At 39.8% G+C, this 17103-nt stretch overlaps 1 protein-coding gene and 1 non-coding gene across 2 annotated transcripts; one reads left to right on the top strand and one right to left on the bottom strand.

Annotated features, from left to right (window-relative positions):
• Nucleotides 1-70: 70 nt before the first annotated feature.
• On the bottom strand, nt 71-162 carry Trnai-uau (transfer RNA isoleucine (anticodon UAU)). The gene is given in 2 exon segments: nt 71-106; nt 125-162. It is a non-coding gene; the product is annotated as a tRNA-Ile (tRNA).
• LOC132697731 (TATA element modulatory factor) lies at nt 124-16135 on the top strand. Its single transcript, XM_060663320.1, has 8 exons — nt 124-2003; nt 5839-5986; nt 8414-8646; nt 8701-9281; nt 13370-13562; nt 13620-13764; nt 15478-15573; nt 15633-16135. The coding sequence occupies exons 1-8, from the start codon at nt 430-432 to the stop codon at nt 16014-16016; spliced, it is 3354 nt and encodes a 1117-aa protein (XP_060519303.1). The 5' UTR covers nt 124-429; the 3' UTR covers nt 16017-16135.
• The last annotated feature ends 968 nt before the right edge of the window (nt 16136-17103 follow it).

Here is a 17103-nt window from a genome sequence, read left to right as displayed (position 1 = left end):
GTTACCATGCGGCAAAACTTCGAATATAATTAAAATAAAGACTACAACAATTTCCCGAAAAAAAAAGTTATGCTCTAGGTGAGGCTCGAACTCACAACCCCGGCATCGCTCACGACTACTGTCTTATAAGTACCGTGCGCTAACCAATTGCGCCACTAGAGCCTGCCGGTTTGTTGACATAAAACCGCATTTCAGCAGCACGCCGCATGCGGTGAATAAATTTTTCCAAAATTTTAAGGAAAAGAAGTTTGGCGCGCGCGATTTTTCCCGATTTCGTTTAACAGCCGGCTTTATTTGGCCGATGCCGCCGACGATTGTCGATTGTCGCGCGACCTCGGCCGTTTCCGTAAAATCATATGGGTCGACGACGGCCATGAATTTTGCAAACGTCAACGTAGTTCGAACGAGATTTACGAGGATGGTAAAAACATGAGTTGGTTCGATGCGGGGGCCCTGGCGAACATCGCCAAGTCCGCGCTGAAGGAGGCGCAAAAAACCATCGACAAGGCGCTGGACATTAAGGAGAACGTGGACGACCACCCGCACTTAAGCACCCCGGTTGACACCAATTCGGACGACTTCTTCGGCACTTGGGGCGTGATCCAGTCGGGCGAGGTGGTGGGTTCGAGGCGGCATTCCTCGGAGGCCGACGCGGCTCAGAACAAACTCGCGACGAGCCTATGGGGATCGTTCACGGGATCATTTTTCGACAACGCGAGGGACGTGAAATCGATATCTGTGGAGAGTCTGGACGATAGCGGCGGTCACAGCGATTTCAGCAAAAGTAAGCTGGTGGTGCAGCATTCCGAAGACATAGACGTAGAATGCGAGCTGGGAGAACGTTTTGCGGACGTTGACTCGAATCATAAGACCAAGTCGGTTAACCGCTTATCGGGGGTGAGCTCGGAGAGCGGCAAGAACAGTTCGGAAAGTGTCGACGTGCTGACGCCCGATTCCGACATCTTGTCGGCGGGAGTTTCCTCGTCCAGTTCGGCGGGCGGGTTGAGAAACACGTCCGGTTCGGTCGAGGTTCTCGGTGACAGTTTAGCAAGCCCGAGCTCTGTGGAAGTAATCGACTCGACAGAAACGAACAGGTCTCAATGTACCGACGATTACGTATCGCCGTCGGATTCCCCGCAGCTCACCGACAAGGCGACGACACCCCTTTCACCGGACAGCGTGGAAGTCATCGCCGAGGAGCAAGACGAATGCAGCATGGCCGAAGACACCGTGTCTTACACCTCGGTGTCGGAAAGTACCTCCGCCACGGTGTTGGACACGTCTTTCAACGTGCCTCCGAAGACGTTAGAGGGCGAGGGCTCGGCTATAACGCAGGCGCCCGTTAGAAGCATCCGGCTTTTACCGTTGCCCCAAGTTAACCAAGTGTTAATCGATACCCAACCGCACAGTACTAACAAGCAAGACCTGCCAGTCATACTCGAAAAGACCAATATAATCGATTTTCCGCGGGACGAGGAACGCGGCGTCGACCAGTCTGTGGACGACGGGTCCCAGTCAGACAGGACGGTCGTCGGAAGCGAGGACAACGTCATGGAGAGCAGCAGCGACACCACGACCGACGTCAGCACGAATTCCGCTTCTGTAAAGAAAATGCTGGCGGACGCGATGACGGAAAAAATTCGGGAATCGTCGCCCCTCAGTTCGGAGAGGTCGGACTTGGTCAAGGTGGGTTCGGACAACACCTCGTGTCACACATCTTGCGACGAGTTGGAGACCACCACGTCGTCCGACATCGAAATAATTTCGAGTCCCAACGGGGACTCGAGCAGCACGCGGAGCAGGCGCAGCCCCGCCCGGCCGCTGCCCCCCAAACCCGACGACTGCTCGAAAAAATCCAAGGGACACAACCGCGAGCCCTCTGAAACGTCGAGCATTAGCGACGACCCGCAACCAAACGGCGAGGTTGATCGCTTACTGAAGAGAATCTCCGAGATGACCGAGATTTTGGAGTCGCGCGAGACGAAGCTAATTGATATGACCAGGTAAGGTCCTTTTCACAAAGTTTCAATCGAAACAATAGAATTTTCAAAAACCTGTACGCAATCAAGCGATTATCTTCAATAATTTGGGAAACTAAAGGTAACTTTATCTGCCACGTCTGCTTAGATCATTCGGCCATTTTCTCGGTGAATGGTGACTTTTCTTTATGGTCTTAATTAAAAGGGACCGGACGAATCCCTCACCCTCCAAAGGGAACGGATATGCAACTAATGGATAGAAAGAGGTTGGGATTGATTATTAGGTAATCTCCTTAGACGGGGAAATTTTAACAGTGCTCGCTAAACGTCATTCGGCAGCACGGCGTTCCCAAATCTCCGTATTTATTCGATTTAACTAGAACATTATACGAAAGAGTAAAAATGGGAAACATCTCCAATCGCAAATAATGCGTCAAAAACGAAGTCAACAGTGTTTCTTAAATACATAATCATCATCATTGAATTGGTCCATAGTAGTTTATAGTTGACCTATTGGCACGCCCATTGGCATAAGTCGTAGAGGTCCTAATTATATGGAAAATTTACTTTTATATCCAATTCTTCCTTTTGTGGATATATCAATGTGCAAAACAGTTCGAAGAAGATTGACAGCACACTGAGCTCACAGAACATTAATTCCATTCAATGATGCGTTTCACAAAAAATGTTGGGCTCGACTGCTAGGATTATTCGCCCATTGCCGACTTCCGTCGGGGATTTTCGCTTTTGATCAAGGACCAACACGTACAAAGAAGAAATATAACCAATACTTGCAAAAAACAATTTTGAACGATACCAAAAAAACCGACAAGCCCCCCCCCCAATTTTCAGTTTTTTGCAAATTACCGACGTACACTATACAAATCATCAAGAATAAAGGTTTTTGGTCCGGACCCTTGCGCGTCGTTTGGTTCAAGAATTTTTTCGATCGACCTTTTTGGAGAAATGATGGGGATCCTCTAGGACCAACCGTTGCCTAAATATTTGTTTCGTTGTCAAGCGCGTATACTTTCGAAACATTCGATTTCATCGATTTTTCGAAAGTAACAAGCTCAAATATAATATAATAACGAATCGTTCAAACCGATTGTTAATTTAGGAATCTGATATTCCACCACTAGTTGACTTTTTTTCACAGCCCAGGTTGAACGTACATTTTGTAAAGATGGATGAAACATTAGAGGATTTTATAGACCTATGGTACGAGCGGACCGAGTGTTTAAGAAACGAGTGACCTAAAAAGTTTTTCTACTCCCTTCTGTAAAATACCTACGTAGACACCGATCTAGCATGCGGGAAGCGTCACTTTACCACGTGACTTTCTTGTCCCACGGATCCGAGCCACTTCGGACATTTCCAGGTTAGGAAACAATCGGATGTCAATTCTGGCGGTCACTGGAATGTATTAATACACAGAATGTAATACACAGAAAAATGTTATGCAATATATCAGACAATTTAAATACTACGTGCTATAAGCTACAATTAATATCTAGTTGGCTAGTCGATAAGTCAAGTGACATTTATAATTTAAGTTTCCCACAGAAATTTTACATACCGTTCTCACGAAGTTTAGTGGTTTTTAGAGTTTTTATATTAATTTCAAAAATCCGTTTCTTATCAGTACAAACAAAACAAAATTAAAGGTTAGGACCTGCTTTTTATTGCTTATAGGATCTTAACCCATATTATCCCAAGCATAAAAAAATATATAAAAATACTTTTTTGCTCTGAAATTATTTATTTTGTTGCACTTAAGAATACATTACATGTGTCAAAAAAATAAAATCAAAACGCGAAACATACAAAATAATACTGGTGCGTAAACGAACCACTGGGAAAAAAGATTAAATAATATTTTGGGGCATATAATTTATACATAAAGATACAAAAGAAAGTTCAAATTCGACAGAAAACAACTAAAAGTAGATTGTTTTCCAAATAGAACCTGATTTGATACAAAAAAAAAAACGCATAATATTTTATGGTGCGTGAGCGCACCACTGGTGACATCCGGTTTAATTTTTGGGGGATGTTTTACAAAGCATGAAGTATGTAAATGCACATTACACGTTACAAACGTAAATTGTGTGGCTGTGGCAGATTCTACATCTCCTTCGGTCTTTATTAGCATGAGCAATCATTAGGTGAACTTGATTATTATAACGCACTTCATCTATGGCAGGTGCAGGATTTCTTTGAGTAATTGTTTTATCAGTTTTTAAAAGTCGCAAAGCAGTGTAAGATTTAAAATCAAATCAAACACTTCGTCATCAAAAAACATAAAAGATATTTTTTAGTTTAGCTCACATGATCTAAATTCATCGGATATAAGAGTGAGTGTACTCAATGTGACCTTTCTTCCATTTGACAATACAAGCAAGAATGTCGTTTGCAGAAAGCATACATCTTCTTTGGAATTCCATGGTTTCATCATCTGATGAGTCCCATTCAGGTTCAGTAGTTGATGAATTACAGGACTGTTGAAGGACAGCTGTCTCATTCGGTGTGTGTAACTCAAAAGTTCCAACTATATCAGTTGGTTCCCCAAACTCTTGAAGATTTATGTTATCGTTCATATCTTCTTCGTCAGTCAAGGTATCCACGTCGGGTGGAATACAGACCCCGTCAATATGTTCTGTAAATATTTTTTCACGTTATTTTTGGCATAAATTCACAAGGAATGGAATGCTACAATACATAAGAATACGTAAATCCAAATAATACTTAACGACTTTCATTGTTATTGTCCTTATCCATCATGATCTCCTCCATAGCCGCCTCTAATTCCTTTTGAGTCAAATACCTCGGAAATGCCGTATTTCACGAACTGTGCCGTTCACTGCACAAGGCAAAAACTAATCCTAAAGAGCACACTATTATATATAAAGTTTTGTTTCACAGATAAAACCAGTTGTGCAATCACGCACCAGTAAATATTTTCAAAAAATAAAGCATAATCAATATAGAATTTCCAATGTATGTTTTCTGCGATGTAATCTACATGCTATAGACTTAACAAAAAATGGCAATTCAGATCCCAAATATATTTTTTTTGCTATGTTGGATTTACTTGAAAATGTGTTAGCTTAAATTAAGATCTTTCCTTAGCGATTTCTAAGGTTTTATGCCCTTTTGTTAGTGGTAATAATAAAATTTCTAAAAGGATGTCTAAAAATATTTCCTGGATGTGACAAAAAAAAAATAGAATAGGTGGTGCATTAACGCAGCACTAGGACAAAATGGGTTAAAAATGTAATCCTCTTCAAAGCTCTATCCTTGAATGATTTATCTTCTCATTACAGTCTTTTTCTTTAAATAAACTACTTTATGATCAATTGTAGAAGTTAAATAAACAACATAACGTTTTAAAATAGTGTTTATTCCATCGCTTATATGACATCCGATAATACATATCTCTCTGTCTAACGTACACAGTTAAAAAAAGACAACAATAGCAGAACCAAACTGGTAAATATTTTGTTTGGATGGTACGAAATTTAGTAATCCGATGATATGTTATTGTTTTTAATTTGTATAAGTATCCAACACGTTTGGTAAACTCTTTATCTCATTTGTTTAGTACATATTTATGAACAAACTTCAAAATTCAAGCCGTGCGGTAAAATCTCCGAAAACAACCGATTGCTCCCAAACCCGTGCGGTAAAATCCCGGAAATGTCCGAAGTGGCTCGGATCCGTTGGAAACGAAACTGACGTGGTAAAGTGACGCTTCCCGCACGCTGGATATAATATATAGATATATAATTGGGTATTTTACAGAAGGGAGTAGAAAAACGACGAAGAATACTTCAATAATAATCGACGAACGTTACAGGAGAAACGCGGAACTGCTCGAACAGAATACCGACCTCAAAAATCAGCTCGACTGCGTGCTGACGCAGCAATTGGAGTCGGCGGATGTGACGCAAGTTACGGAAGAGTATACGCAACGGTTGGCGGCTTTAGAAAAGAAATTTCAACAGGTAAACGTCGTGACGGTTCGTTTTCAATTAGACTAAAATCTTAGTTTTTCAAAGAAACTTCCACAGGCTAGTGTAATACTTTTTACAAAACTTCCGGATTCCTCCTGCGTCGGTTTTTGCTGAGTCGAAATTGCTGACGTTTCGCCAGCCAACAGGGCTTCTTCAGCGTTTGACTGAAACAGTTTCAAACACTGAAGAAGCCAACGGGATGATTGGCGAAACGTTAGTTAGTTCGACTTAGCCAAAACCGACGCAGGAGGAATCCGGAAGTTTTGTAAAAAGTAGACCAAAAATCCTTTTGGTTCCTCAAAGTCACTCCGTGTAAAACGAAAAATATGTTTAGATAATACAGTCGAAACTCTATATAGCGAAATTGAAGGGACTGCTTTTCTTTTTTCATTATTAGTTTTAGGCACTTGAAAAAGAACAATACGCATATGTAATCTGTAATATTTAATTATTTTATATACATACAAACGCAAACTTGAGTATATCACGCGGTACAAGATATGAGCTGCTGAAACTCATTATGGAGGGCAAGATTGTAGGTAGACGAAGTGTAGGGCGCCGAAGAATCCCTTGGTTGCGTAATCTTCGAGAATGCAGTATCAAAAGTGAAGGTAGCCATGATGATCAGCAACCTTCAAAGAAGAAGAGAAAGTGTTTTTTTTACTTGCTACAAAAAAAAACAGGAAATTAAAAAAGAATCAATTAAAATAAAAAAATCACGATTTAGAAAAAATCAATGATTTTTTATTTTTTTAACAAAAATCAAATTTTGGGCCCACTCTGCGTGTAAAACCTTGGATCGGGTGTTCATTTATAGACGAACATTTTGTTTTTGTAAATACCAGAATATTATTTTATTTTTCAATGTTGTTTTCATGTTACAGGGTGTTCCATATATATTAAAAATATATCTTGCAAAGAGCTCACTGTTTTCTAAACGTTTTTTGCCCAAAGGTTAAATAACAACGATGTTTTTGGGGATCTTATTAAGCGTATAATATACAAGGTGGTCCTTAAAAAATATATAACTTATGTCGAAACTCTATATAGCGAAATTGAAATGACTGCTTTTTTTTCGTTATAAAGAGTTATTAATAAATAATAAATAAAAAAAATAAAAATGAATAATTTTTAATTATTTTATATACATGTTTTTACATCTACATAGGAACATTTTATACAAATATTTAAGAACTACATTTAATGTTTCAAATAATCGGTCATTTTCTTTTGAATTTTTTTAGTATGCCAATACGCATCTCGTATTTTGGCTTGTATTTTCGTCATTTCTTCGAGAGGGACATCTCCCCCATGATACATAACAAATTTCTCTAGCAGCTTAACTGAATATATTGCTGGTTTTATTATTATTATTAATAAAATATTTTAAAATTTAAAAGGGCGCTAGGAAAACTCCTCGGTTAACTTAGTGTAGTAGTGACAACATAATTACTAATTATAAAGGTTTAATCACAAATAAACTTTTTCCAATGCAAATATAAACAATGAAATTTATGCTTTTCACAAAACTTCTGGATTCCTGCTGCGTCGGTTTTTGTTAAGTCAAACTTGCTAATCATACTGTTAGCTTCTTCTCGGATGACTGATTCCCATATTGGTGACAGGTAGAGACCTGGGTCGCGGTTAAGATTGTTACTCTCTTATTTTTCGAATCGAAGATGTCGAGAGATTTTGGAACAAGTGGTAAATCTGGTTTTGACGTTAAATTTCTTTAGAACTATTGATATGATGTTTTGAATATAACGAAGGACAACAGTGGCTAGTGTGGGATTGCTTTCGGCTTCATTGCTATTGGAAGGTTGTGGTGAAGTTTATTTTGCGATGGAACTCTTAATATCTTTAATGTGGAAATTATTAGAGAGAAGAACAGAGGTAAGGTGTTTTAATTCTGAGAGGGATGATTTTTGGACAGGATGGTGATGTGACAATGCGTTAAGGTATCGGTCTGTGTGCGTAGGTTTTCTCTAAACACAGTAACCCAATGTTAGGTATGATTTTCTATTGATAAGAACATCTAAGCATGGGAAGTTGTTATTAGTTTTTATTTCACTGGTAAAACGTATGTTAGGGTGTATAGAGTTTAAATGTCTAAGAAAATCTACTAGGGATTCCTGACCATGAGGCCAAAAACAAAAGAATCATCGACGTAGCGTTTCCATAATTTTGGTTTTAGATGGAAGGTCTCGAGAGCTTTCTTCTCAATGGTTTCCATAAATATATTCGCGAGTACCAGTGATAGAGGAGAACCCATAGCTGTTCCCTACGTTTGCTCAAAAATTTGACCGTTATAAGGAAAATATGTTTTATTTTATTAGATTTATTATTGATTCAAGCCGAGGAAGCGCATTATTTTGGGGCGGTACTGTTTCCCTTACGCATAAAAACGCGTCGTTCCAGGCGATAAGGGAGAAGGACACGCTCAGGAAGCAGCTAGACCAGGCGATAAGGGAAAAGGATACGCGCCCCAGCAAAAGCGAGCTGGAATCCAAGATGGCGACCAAAGATCAGCTGATCAAAGAGCTGCGCGAGGAGGGGGAGAAGTTGTCGAAGCAGCAGCTTCAGCACTCGAACATCATCAAGAAGCTGCGCGCGAAAGAGAAGGAGCAGGAAACGACCATCAAGCACTTGAAGTGAGTGAGAGGTATGTCGCTGCCGGTCGTCAAAGTACGACTTTTAAATTGCAGGGAGAGCCACGAGACGCTGTCGCTGGAAGCGGACCGTCTTAAGAAGTCGCTGTCGGCCAAAGAGGAGGTGGAACGCACCCAGATCGAAGCGGTGAATCGGCTGACGATCAAAAACAAGAAGCTGGAAGGCGAACTGACGAAAACTAGAAGTCAGCTCGACGACCTGACCCAGAGGTACGACGCGACGAAGAAATCGCTCGAGGCGGCGAAGAAGGAGCTCGCGGAGAAAAGCAGGACGGTGCAGGAGCTGCAGGCGGGCGAGGAGCTGCTGCGCAGCCTGCAGAGCCGGCAGCGGATGACCGAATCGCAGAACGAGGAGGTGTTGGGCCAGTTGGACGATCTACGTTGCCGTCTGCGCGTCTCCGAGGAGGAGTACCTCCAGAAGGAGCACAAACTGAGGCTGGAAAATGCGGAGCTACTGCGTAGGCTCGAGGAGGCCGGAGCCAGGAACGAGGAACTCTCGCAGTCGGTGCTGGAGGTCAGCAAGCCTTTGGTGCGGCAACTGGAGTCGCTCCAGGCGACCCACTCGGCGGAGGTGGCCGGTTTCGAGAAGATGGAGCGCGAGCTGACGTTAAAGATAAGTACGTAGGCCGCGTGTGGATTTACGACGGGAAATCCCCCAGCTTTGCGCTCTTGAACCCGATTTTTTTGGGAGGAAGAGGGGGATCTCGGAAACGATAATTTCTTGAGGAGGAAGCGGCGTCAAACAATCGCTTTTGGGGATGGGTAACCCTTTTGAGGGTTTTTTGATTTATTTGCGATAATAATAAATTTTTCAATTGCATTTAAATAATCCACCTTCCATTGCGAAATTCACTATGGTTTTATTAATTAATTAATTAATTTTCTTTCGCTTAAAATTCCCTATACACATCCAAATTAAACTTAAATAATGCTATATACGGACATAAATATTATGGCAGAGTAAAATTTTTCAATATTAAGGAACCAATCGTTTATCTTTCATTGTTTGTTTGGTATTTCATTTAGATCCAGTTGAGTTTAAGACACTGAGATCCTCAACAAATAGATTTTATGAAATTCATTCTTGAAAATGTTTGTTCGCATTTATTCAAAAAGTTTTTATTTATTCATTTGCACTCTTATCTTTACAGCAGCTTGGCCGATCTGTCATCCCCTAAGCTCATTTCTAATATTTCTAAATTGCTTTCTTGTACCTTCGTTGAGGACATGTTTACGTAAAAATAAAAGATAGCATGCCATCGTAAGCTGTTTATTTTATATCTGTTAATGTATACATTTCAACCACTTCAGTTCAAATGAGTTTTATAACTAACACGATTGGGTAAAGTTCGGTGTACTTTTTCGGTGTCTATTTCGAAAAAAAAAATTCAAACGTCCAAGAAATTTTTACAAGATGAAATTTAAAATGAATTGCAAAATAATGGATAGTGATAATATTAGTGACGAAAGAGTGGTAGTTATAGTTACTAAAAGACAGAGAACCAAACCTTTACCATCAAGTGGAAGCAGCATTGAAGAAAACGAGAATATCACACAACCTGGGAATTTTGGTATATGGCAGGACGTCACGTGCCACGATCAGGTACCAGACAGGATTCTATTTACTTACTACTGAGGATAAAATGGTAGCACCACTTATTCCTCATACTTGTACAAAACCCATAAAATTTTTCAAGCTCTTTTTCACCGATGAGCTAATAATAAAAATAGTGGAACAAACAAATAACTACGCTAGACATAAAATAGCATCAGAGGTTGTTAAAACGTGGGTAGATACTACAGTAGAAGAGTTTACCGTATTTATTGGAGTTGTAAATATTCTAACAACATTCTAACGCCAAAATACCTAGCTTTACTAGCATATTTAGTTTTAGAACGAGTAAAAAAAATTATGCTCCACTTGCATGAAAACCATCTGCCTTAGGGTTCGAACTCAGAAAGTCACTATTTAGATTACTTAGACAAGCGATTCAAAGAACATTTTGTTTCATCAACAGAGACGAATCTGTTGTTGGATCTAAGGGTAAAATTAGTTTTTTAACTTATAATCCTAACCAGCCTACGAAATGAACCGGATATGTTCCTAAGGAAGCTTGACATCGGAAGATTTAGTGAGACCTGATGTACCTGTAAGAACATCTGTGTCAAAAATTATTAGACAATAACCCAGGATGAAGAGGATATAATTTTTACACTGATAGATACTATACGAGCTTGCCACTTGCAGAAGAATTGTTAAAACTGAATGTTCATTTGACAGGTACTATTCAAATCAAGCGCAAATTTATTATTGATTTGATTCTATCAAAAAACCAACAAGTATTTAAAATGGTGGCGAAAGTTATTTTTCTGGGGACTCGAAATGTCTAGTGTCAACGCATATTTATTATATAAAATTTCACAACGGAGCCAAAAAAAAACCAATGGCACATCTGAAGTTTGTTCAGGAAACTAGGTATATTTGTGACACTTGCACCCGGACTACACATTGGTGACTGCTTCGAACGGTACCATACGCTACAACATTATAGAATGTAATTTTTTTAAAATTTGTATGAATTTATTTAATAATAATGGATGGTAGTGTCTATGGTAATAATAATAAAATATTTTTAAAAAAATCCCATAGTTTTTATGAAGCGAATTTTTTTTATTAAAAAAAAAACAATATAAAAAATCCGAATAGACAGGTGATTCAGTACTTTTCAACAGTTCTGGTCTAAGGGGTGACAGCCTTTATAGAGATTTTCTATAAATGGACTTAAGTGCAGTGACTGAGTTTTTGTCGCAGTTCGAATGGGATAAGTTATTTGCTAACAGGACCCTTGAGGTTATGGAGGATGTGTTCTACGACATAGTTTATTTAGCTATCAATATTTACGTTCCCTTAAAGAAGTTTTCCGCTAAAAAGTTTCCAGTTTGGTTTTCACCAGACCTTAAAGATAATAATTGAGAAGAAGAAATCACGTAAACGATATCTTGGGACCGGGTTATATGCAGACTATAAGAGAAATTTTTAAAAGTGCAATTTTAACCATTCTTTAAAAACGGAAACTTTTCCAAATTACTGGAAATCAAGCGTCATTATCCCTATCCTAAAATCCAGCGATAATTGAGTTGTATTCCTAAAGTGTTCAAAAGTTTAGTCTGCGACTATTTATCTGCTGACCTGAAAGTTTGCTTCATCGACCAACAATTTGGATTTCTCCCCATCGCTCCACTGAGCTAAACTTGCTTACTTACATTCACTGATTTCTGTTGGATTCATTGGAGAAGGTGGTCTCACGTTCATGCCATTTACACAGACTTTTCAAACGCTTTTGATCGAGTAAATCGTCAAATCTTAATAAATAATTTGCGAAATATTGGAATCCAGGGAAAACTTTTGGAATAGTTAACATCGTACCTTACTGAAAGAGTGCAGATTGTGCGCGTCCAGAGCTTCCAATCCACCGAAATTAAAGTGCCTTCTGGTGTTCCACAAGGATCGCACTTAGGACTCTACTCTTCAATGTCTATGTGAATGATATTGTTTGCTGACGACTCATATATATGAGAGTTCATAATGTATAAAACTCCAGTCCGATTTAGATCACCTATCGCTATGGAGCGTTTTGAATGGAATGGAACTAAATATTAATAAAAGCCAACTAATGAACTTCTACCGGAGCAGCAACCTCATACATTTTACGTACAACATATAAGTGTCATCGTTATTGCAGGCCTCCGTAATAAGGGATCTTGGAGTGTTACTCCATATTAAGTTGACTTACACACACCATATTTCATTTATTGTGTCTAAATCACTTCAGATTTTGGGCTTTATTAAGCGTTGTACAGTGGACTTCCAGAGTATTTCGTCTCTCAGATTACTGTTCTCCTGCCTCGTGAGTCCATACCTGGATTATTGTTCCTGTGTGTGGTCACCTTCGTATAATGTCCGACGTATAATATAATGTAATGAAAGAGTGCAGCATAGTTTCCTGCGGTATATAGCTTTAAGGACCACCAAGGACTTGAGGACGTTGATTACTCGGAATTGGAAAACTCTCTTCAACCTACAACTCTTCGGATTCGTCGCATGCAGCATTTTTTATAATCTACTCTATTAAATTTCCCATAGACCTGAGCTGTTATGTAAGATTGGGCTTCGCGTTTTGCCCCGCCTTGCCAGAATAAACCAGGTGAATTTCCATCGTACTAACTATGGGCAGAATTCTTTTCTAACTAGGTCAGCTGCACTAGCAAATCGCTTTTCAGACCAACTTAAAGAATGTCAGTAAAACTATTCCGCTTTTCCTCGCAATAGTTATGAATACCATTGTGTTGGGGCCTCGCTACTCTTATAAGTGTCCTTACTGTCGTGTCGAATAACTATACTAATATTAATATTTTGGAAAACTAATGTTTGTAATATTAGGGTAAGGTCTTCATCTATTTCATTTTGTTTTAATTTTGTTTTATTTTATTTTATTTTGTTGTTTACTATTTTGTTTATGTGAATCCTATTTTATATTGGGCGGTTGGCCCGTTGATAAATAAATAAATAAATAAGTAGATAAAATAATAGTCCCGAGTGCAGTGTACTCGCGAAAGGACATATATACAAGTGCAAAGGGCCACAAAATTTAATTGTTAATTTTCGCGGGTCATTTGAACTAACGCTAATGTAAATCGCGCTTAGGCGACCTGAAAAGTAAACTGCGGACGTCCGCTAGTCTGGAACGCTCAGCCTCCGAAGAGTGCGTGAGTCTGAGGGCGAGGTTGGCCGATTTGGAAGGCCAGCTGGGCTCGGCGCGGCACCGGCTCGAACTCCTCGGCGTCGAGCTCGAACGACAGAAGACTAATGGCGAGCTGACCGCGCGAGATCTCCAAAGGTGGCAGGACCGTAAGTTTGTCTAAATGCGGGAATGAGCGGTTTCGATTTTTTCCAGGGAGATCGAGGCGCTGCGCGAGTCGCTCGCAAATCGGGAAGCCACCATAGAACGACAGACGGCCGAAATCGAGAGCCTGCAGCGGCAAATGGCGGCCGATAAGACGGCGCTCGAGGTCGAGAGGAAGCGACTGTCAAGTTTGCAGGTGATAAATGCGAAATATACGTAAAGACCCCGCCCACTCTCGACTTCAAGTTCAAGTTGTTTCGTACCTACGATATTTCTTTTTTCTTTCTAATGGCCACAACTACACAGGTCATTCAGCCAGCTTACAACAATTGTGAACATTATTCAAAAATCCTAAAGGATACCTTTATAAGAGACGAGTCTGGACCATTCCATCATCTTCCGTGTTTGTTAACATATATTTGATAATTAAAAACTAACCAAAACCTCCACAAAACACTTAAAGAATAAACACTCCACTTTTGGAACCGATATCAAAACTTTGTGGGACAATTATAACGGATTCTGTCGGGAGCGAATTGCGAATCAGATTCTAGGTTATCTGTTTATCTCTCTCTCTCTCTCTCTTTTTTTCAAAGCAACGTAGGCTAGAAAAGTGCTCCCGATACGGAGCGGTAGCGATTGGGAAAGTGTATGTAGAGGTTATGTTGTCTTATTTTTGTTCCGGTGTTTTTTATTTTGAGATTTAGATTTTTTCGAAGGTATATCTTATTCAGTGTTTGTGCGTAGTGCTGCTGATTTAAGATGTGTCAATAAAGTGGAAACCTCTTTGTACTCTATATACGGGTGTTATCTTACACTTCGAATATCTCAAAAAGTAAGAAAAATTTACTAACTTACCTTGTTTTTTGCCCTAGATTTGATATCTGAATAAAAATATAAAAAATATTTGGGACACCCTGTATAAGTTCAGCGCATCTGTCAAACTAATAGCCTTAGTCTGTGGGTAGTTTTTGTTGCAATATTTGGATCAGTAGTGTTACAACACAATTTTATACGAAAAAAAAACACATAACCTCAATTTCTGCCTAAACAATACAAAATTCGAATAGGCTTTTCTTAAAAAAGTGACCTTTATATTAATATATTTATAATTAAAATGTCTAATTACACATCGATCTAGCGTGCGGGAAGCGACACTTCACCATGTCAGTTTCGTTTCCCACGGATCCGAGCCACTTCGGACATTTCCGGGATTTTACCGCACGGATTTGTGAGCAATCGGATGTTTTCAGAGATATTTCCCACGCTTTGAATTTTTGACTTTTGTCAATTCTGACGGTCGTGTCAGTGAATGTATTTGTGTTGTTTTGTGAAAATGTATCCAAAAGCTAACGGTCGTAGAAAAAGTATAGTATGCAACACGTTCGGTACGTTTAGTTTACACTTGATAACGGGTAGTGATACAACTGTCCGAAACGTTGTGTAAGTTAAAAATAAAAACAATGGAAGTTCGACATCCTTTTAGTATTTCCACGTTCAGTAAACTTCTTAAGTCACTCGTTTATTAAACCTGCGCTCCGCTTGCATCAAATAAACTAGTGAGTCAAATGCCGTTTACCGCACTTGTTACATAATATACTATGGCACACGTGCGTCGGCAATTCTCCACGTGACGACACAACCAACGGTGCGGTGTTTTTGTTTAACCTCAAAATTACAGGGCGGTCATATATTTTCGTTTTCCGTAATGCAACTTGTTGTATTTTGGGAGGTAATTAAAAATTTTTCGTGTAAATCAATATGTATGCTCAACAAGCCCGCGAAAACGAGTAGGCGTAAGTTGTTTGGAAAGCGCGGAAAACCATGGCAACCCACAACCGTTCACGACCATGAAAGGGACGTTCCGCGGAATCTCATTTCTTTTTTTTTTTATTTCTTTCGGCCGCAGGAATCGTCGATCGAGAGGTCGGTGAGTAATTCCCCCACGCTGAGCATAGGCAAAGCTTCGATTCCCGAGTCGCTGAGCGGCTCGTTTTGGTCGCAGGTGAGATGACGTAGCGCCGTGACTTGGCGATCGGGATTTTGTTGTTTCGCTGGTTTTAGGACGAACCGTTCGAGGCCAGCCACGCGCCTCGTTACGCGAACGTGTTCGAGATGCAGACGCTGCAGTCTAATTTGAAGCAGCGCGAGGGCGAGGTGCAGCAGCTGCAGTGGGAGTTGAGCAGGCGCGAGCAGGAACGTTCTCTGCTCAACATGGAGATTTCTACCCTACTCACTCGCGTCGAAGGGCTCGAGACGACGGTCAAAGCGCAGGACGAACTGAGGGCGCAGTTCGTCGACCTCCAACGTCAGTACGACACGCTGTGCCAGTTGTACGGCGAGAAGGTCGAGGAGAACGACGAGCTGAAACTGGATCTAGCAGACGTTAAGGAGATGTACAAGAGTCAAATCGACGAGCTGTTGAAGCAGCAAAGGCAGGCGCGTTAAGCTGAAAAGGGTTAATTCCCTTTAAATAGGTATTTTTCGAGTTTAATCTGTGATATAGACGGTTTCTTATATTATGTGCTTGTAATATATTGATTAGCAAATAATCAACGTTTACTTACTTCACTCCCCTAAAATTTGGCTATAAAACAACATTGAACGTTCTAAACCTGTAAGATTTAAAAATTGTTCATAATAGCAACAAAAAATTAACGCACTGTCACGCACATAAACATTGATAAATAAAAAGGCACGTTCAATGAGAAAGCTGACACTCGCTCATCGATAATTTTTTTAATGTTTGCAGTATAATTTTGATACAGCCATTCGAATCCAAATGTTTATCATTAAGTCGATTGCGATATTTGTTCTTAAGAAACTTCTTATTGGAAAAAGAAGATTCACACAAATAAGTTGAACTGAATAATGCTTTCACTTTCAAGGCAACACACATAGAACTGAATATTTGTCTTTTCTTACAAAAGGCCAGATACATTTGGCAGTTATGACCAACGATTTTCAGGCTAAGCCATTTTGAAACTTTTATTTCTGTTGCAGCAATGTTTTCGCCAAAGTCCTGCATAACGCAAGTTGCAAACTGTTGGATATCAATTTCCACAAAGGGTGAAACAACAAACTGCGCTACTAAAGTCATTTCTTTGAAATCAATTTTTGAAGTTATCCTTCAGGGTAGAAACTATTTCTACATGATCTATCATAGGATTCTAATGGATTTTGAGATATCTTTCCGGAAAGAACAGGAAAATGCTTGGCATCGCTGTTAATTAGGTTTTGCTACCAAACTCCAGCTTTTTGATAATTGGTTTTATATCAGAAATCATTTCCGTTAGTTCTTTGTCTCTCCCCTGAAGCTGCAAATTAAGTTCGTTTAATTTCTCTGTAATGTCCACGAGAAACCCAAAATCTCAAAGCCACATTTAATTTTTTAGTTCCGGAGTCGGTTCATCGCATTGTTTAAAAAATTGAAATAGATAGGACATCATTAAAACGTGTCAGCACTCGTCCTCTACTTATATATCCGACTTCAGAATGAAGGAGTATGACACTCAACTTCATGGGCCAAGGTTTT

The sequence above is a fragment of the Cylas formicarius genome, unplaced genomic scaffold (genome assembly GCF_029955315.1).
Source record: "Cylas formicarius isolate icCylForm1 unplaced genomic scaffold, icCylForm1.1 PGA_scaffold_2__14_contigs__length_35257938, whole genome shotgun sequence".
Lineage (NCBI taxonomy): Eukaryota > Metazoa > Arthropoda > Insecta > Coleoptera > Brentidae > Cylas > Cylas formicarius.
This window is presented reverse-complemented; position numbering and strand designations above follow the sequence as displayed.

Excerpts from the sequence above, each read along its gene's own strand:
- LOC132697731 (XM_060663320.1), top strand. The coding sequence starts at position 430 with ATGAGTTGGTTCGATGCGGGGGCCCTGGCGAACATCGCCAAGTCCGCG. Across the intron at positions 5,987-8,413 it reads TAGAAAAGAAATTTCAACAG|GCGATAAGGGAGAAGGACAC; the intron begins GTAAACGTCGTG and ends GCGTCGTTCCAG. Across the intron at positions 15,574-15,632 it reads GCGGCTCGTTTTGGTCGCAG|GACGAACCGTTCGAGGCCAG; the intron begins GTGAGATGACGT and ends CGCTGGTTTTAG.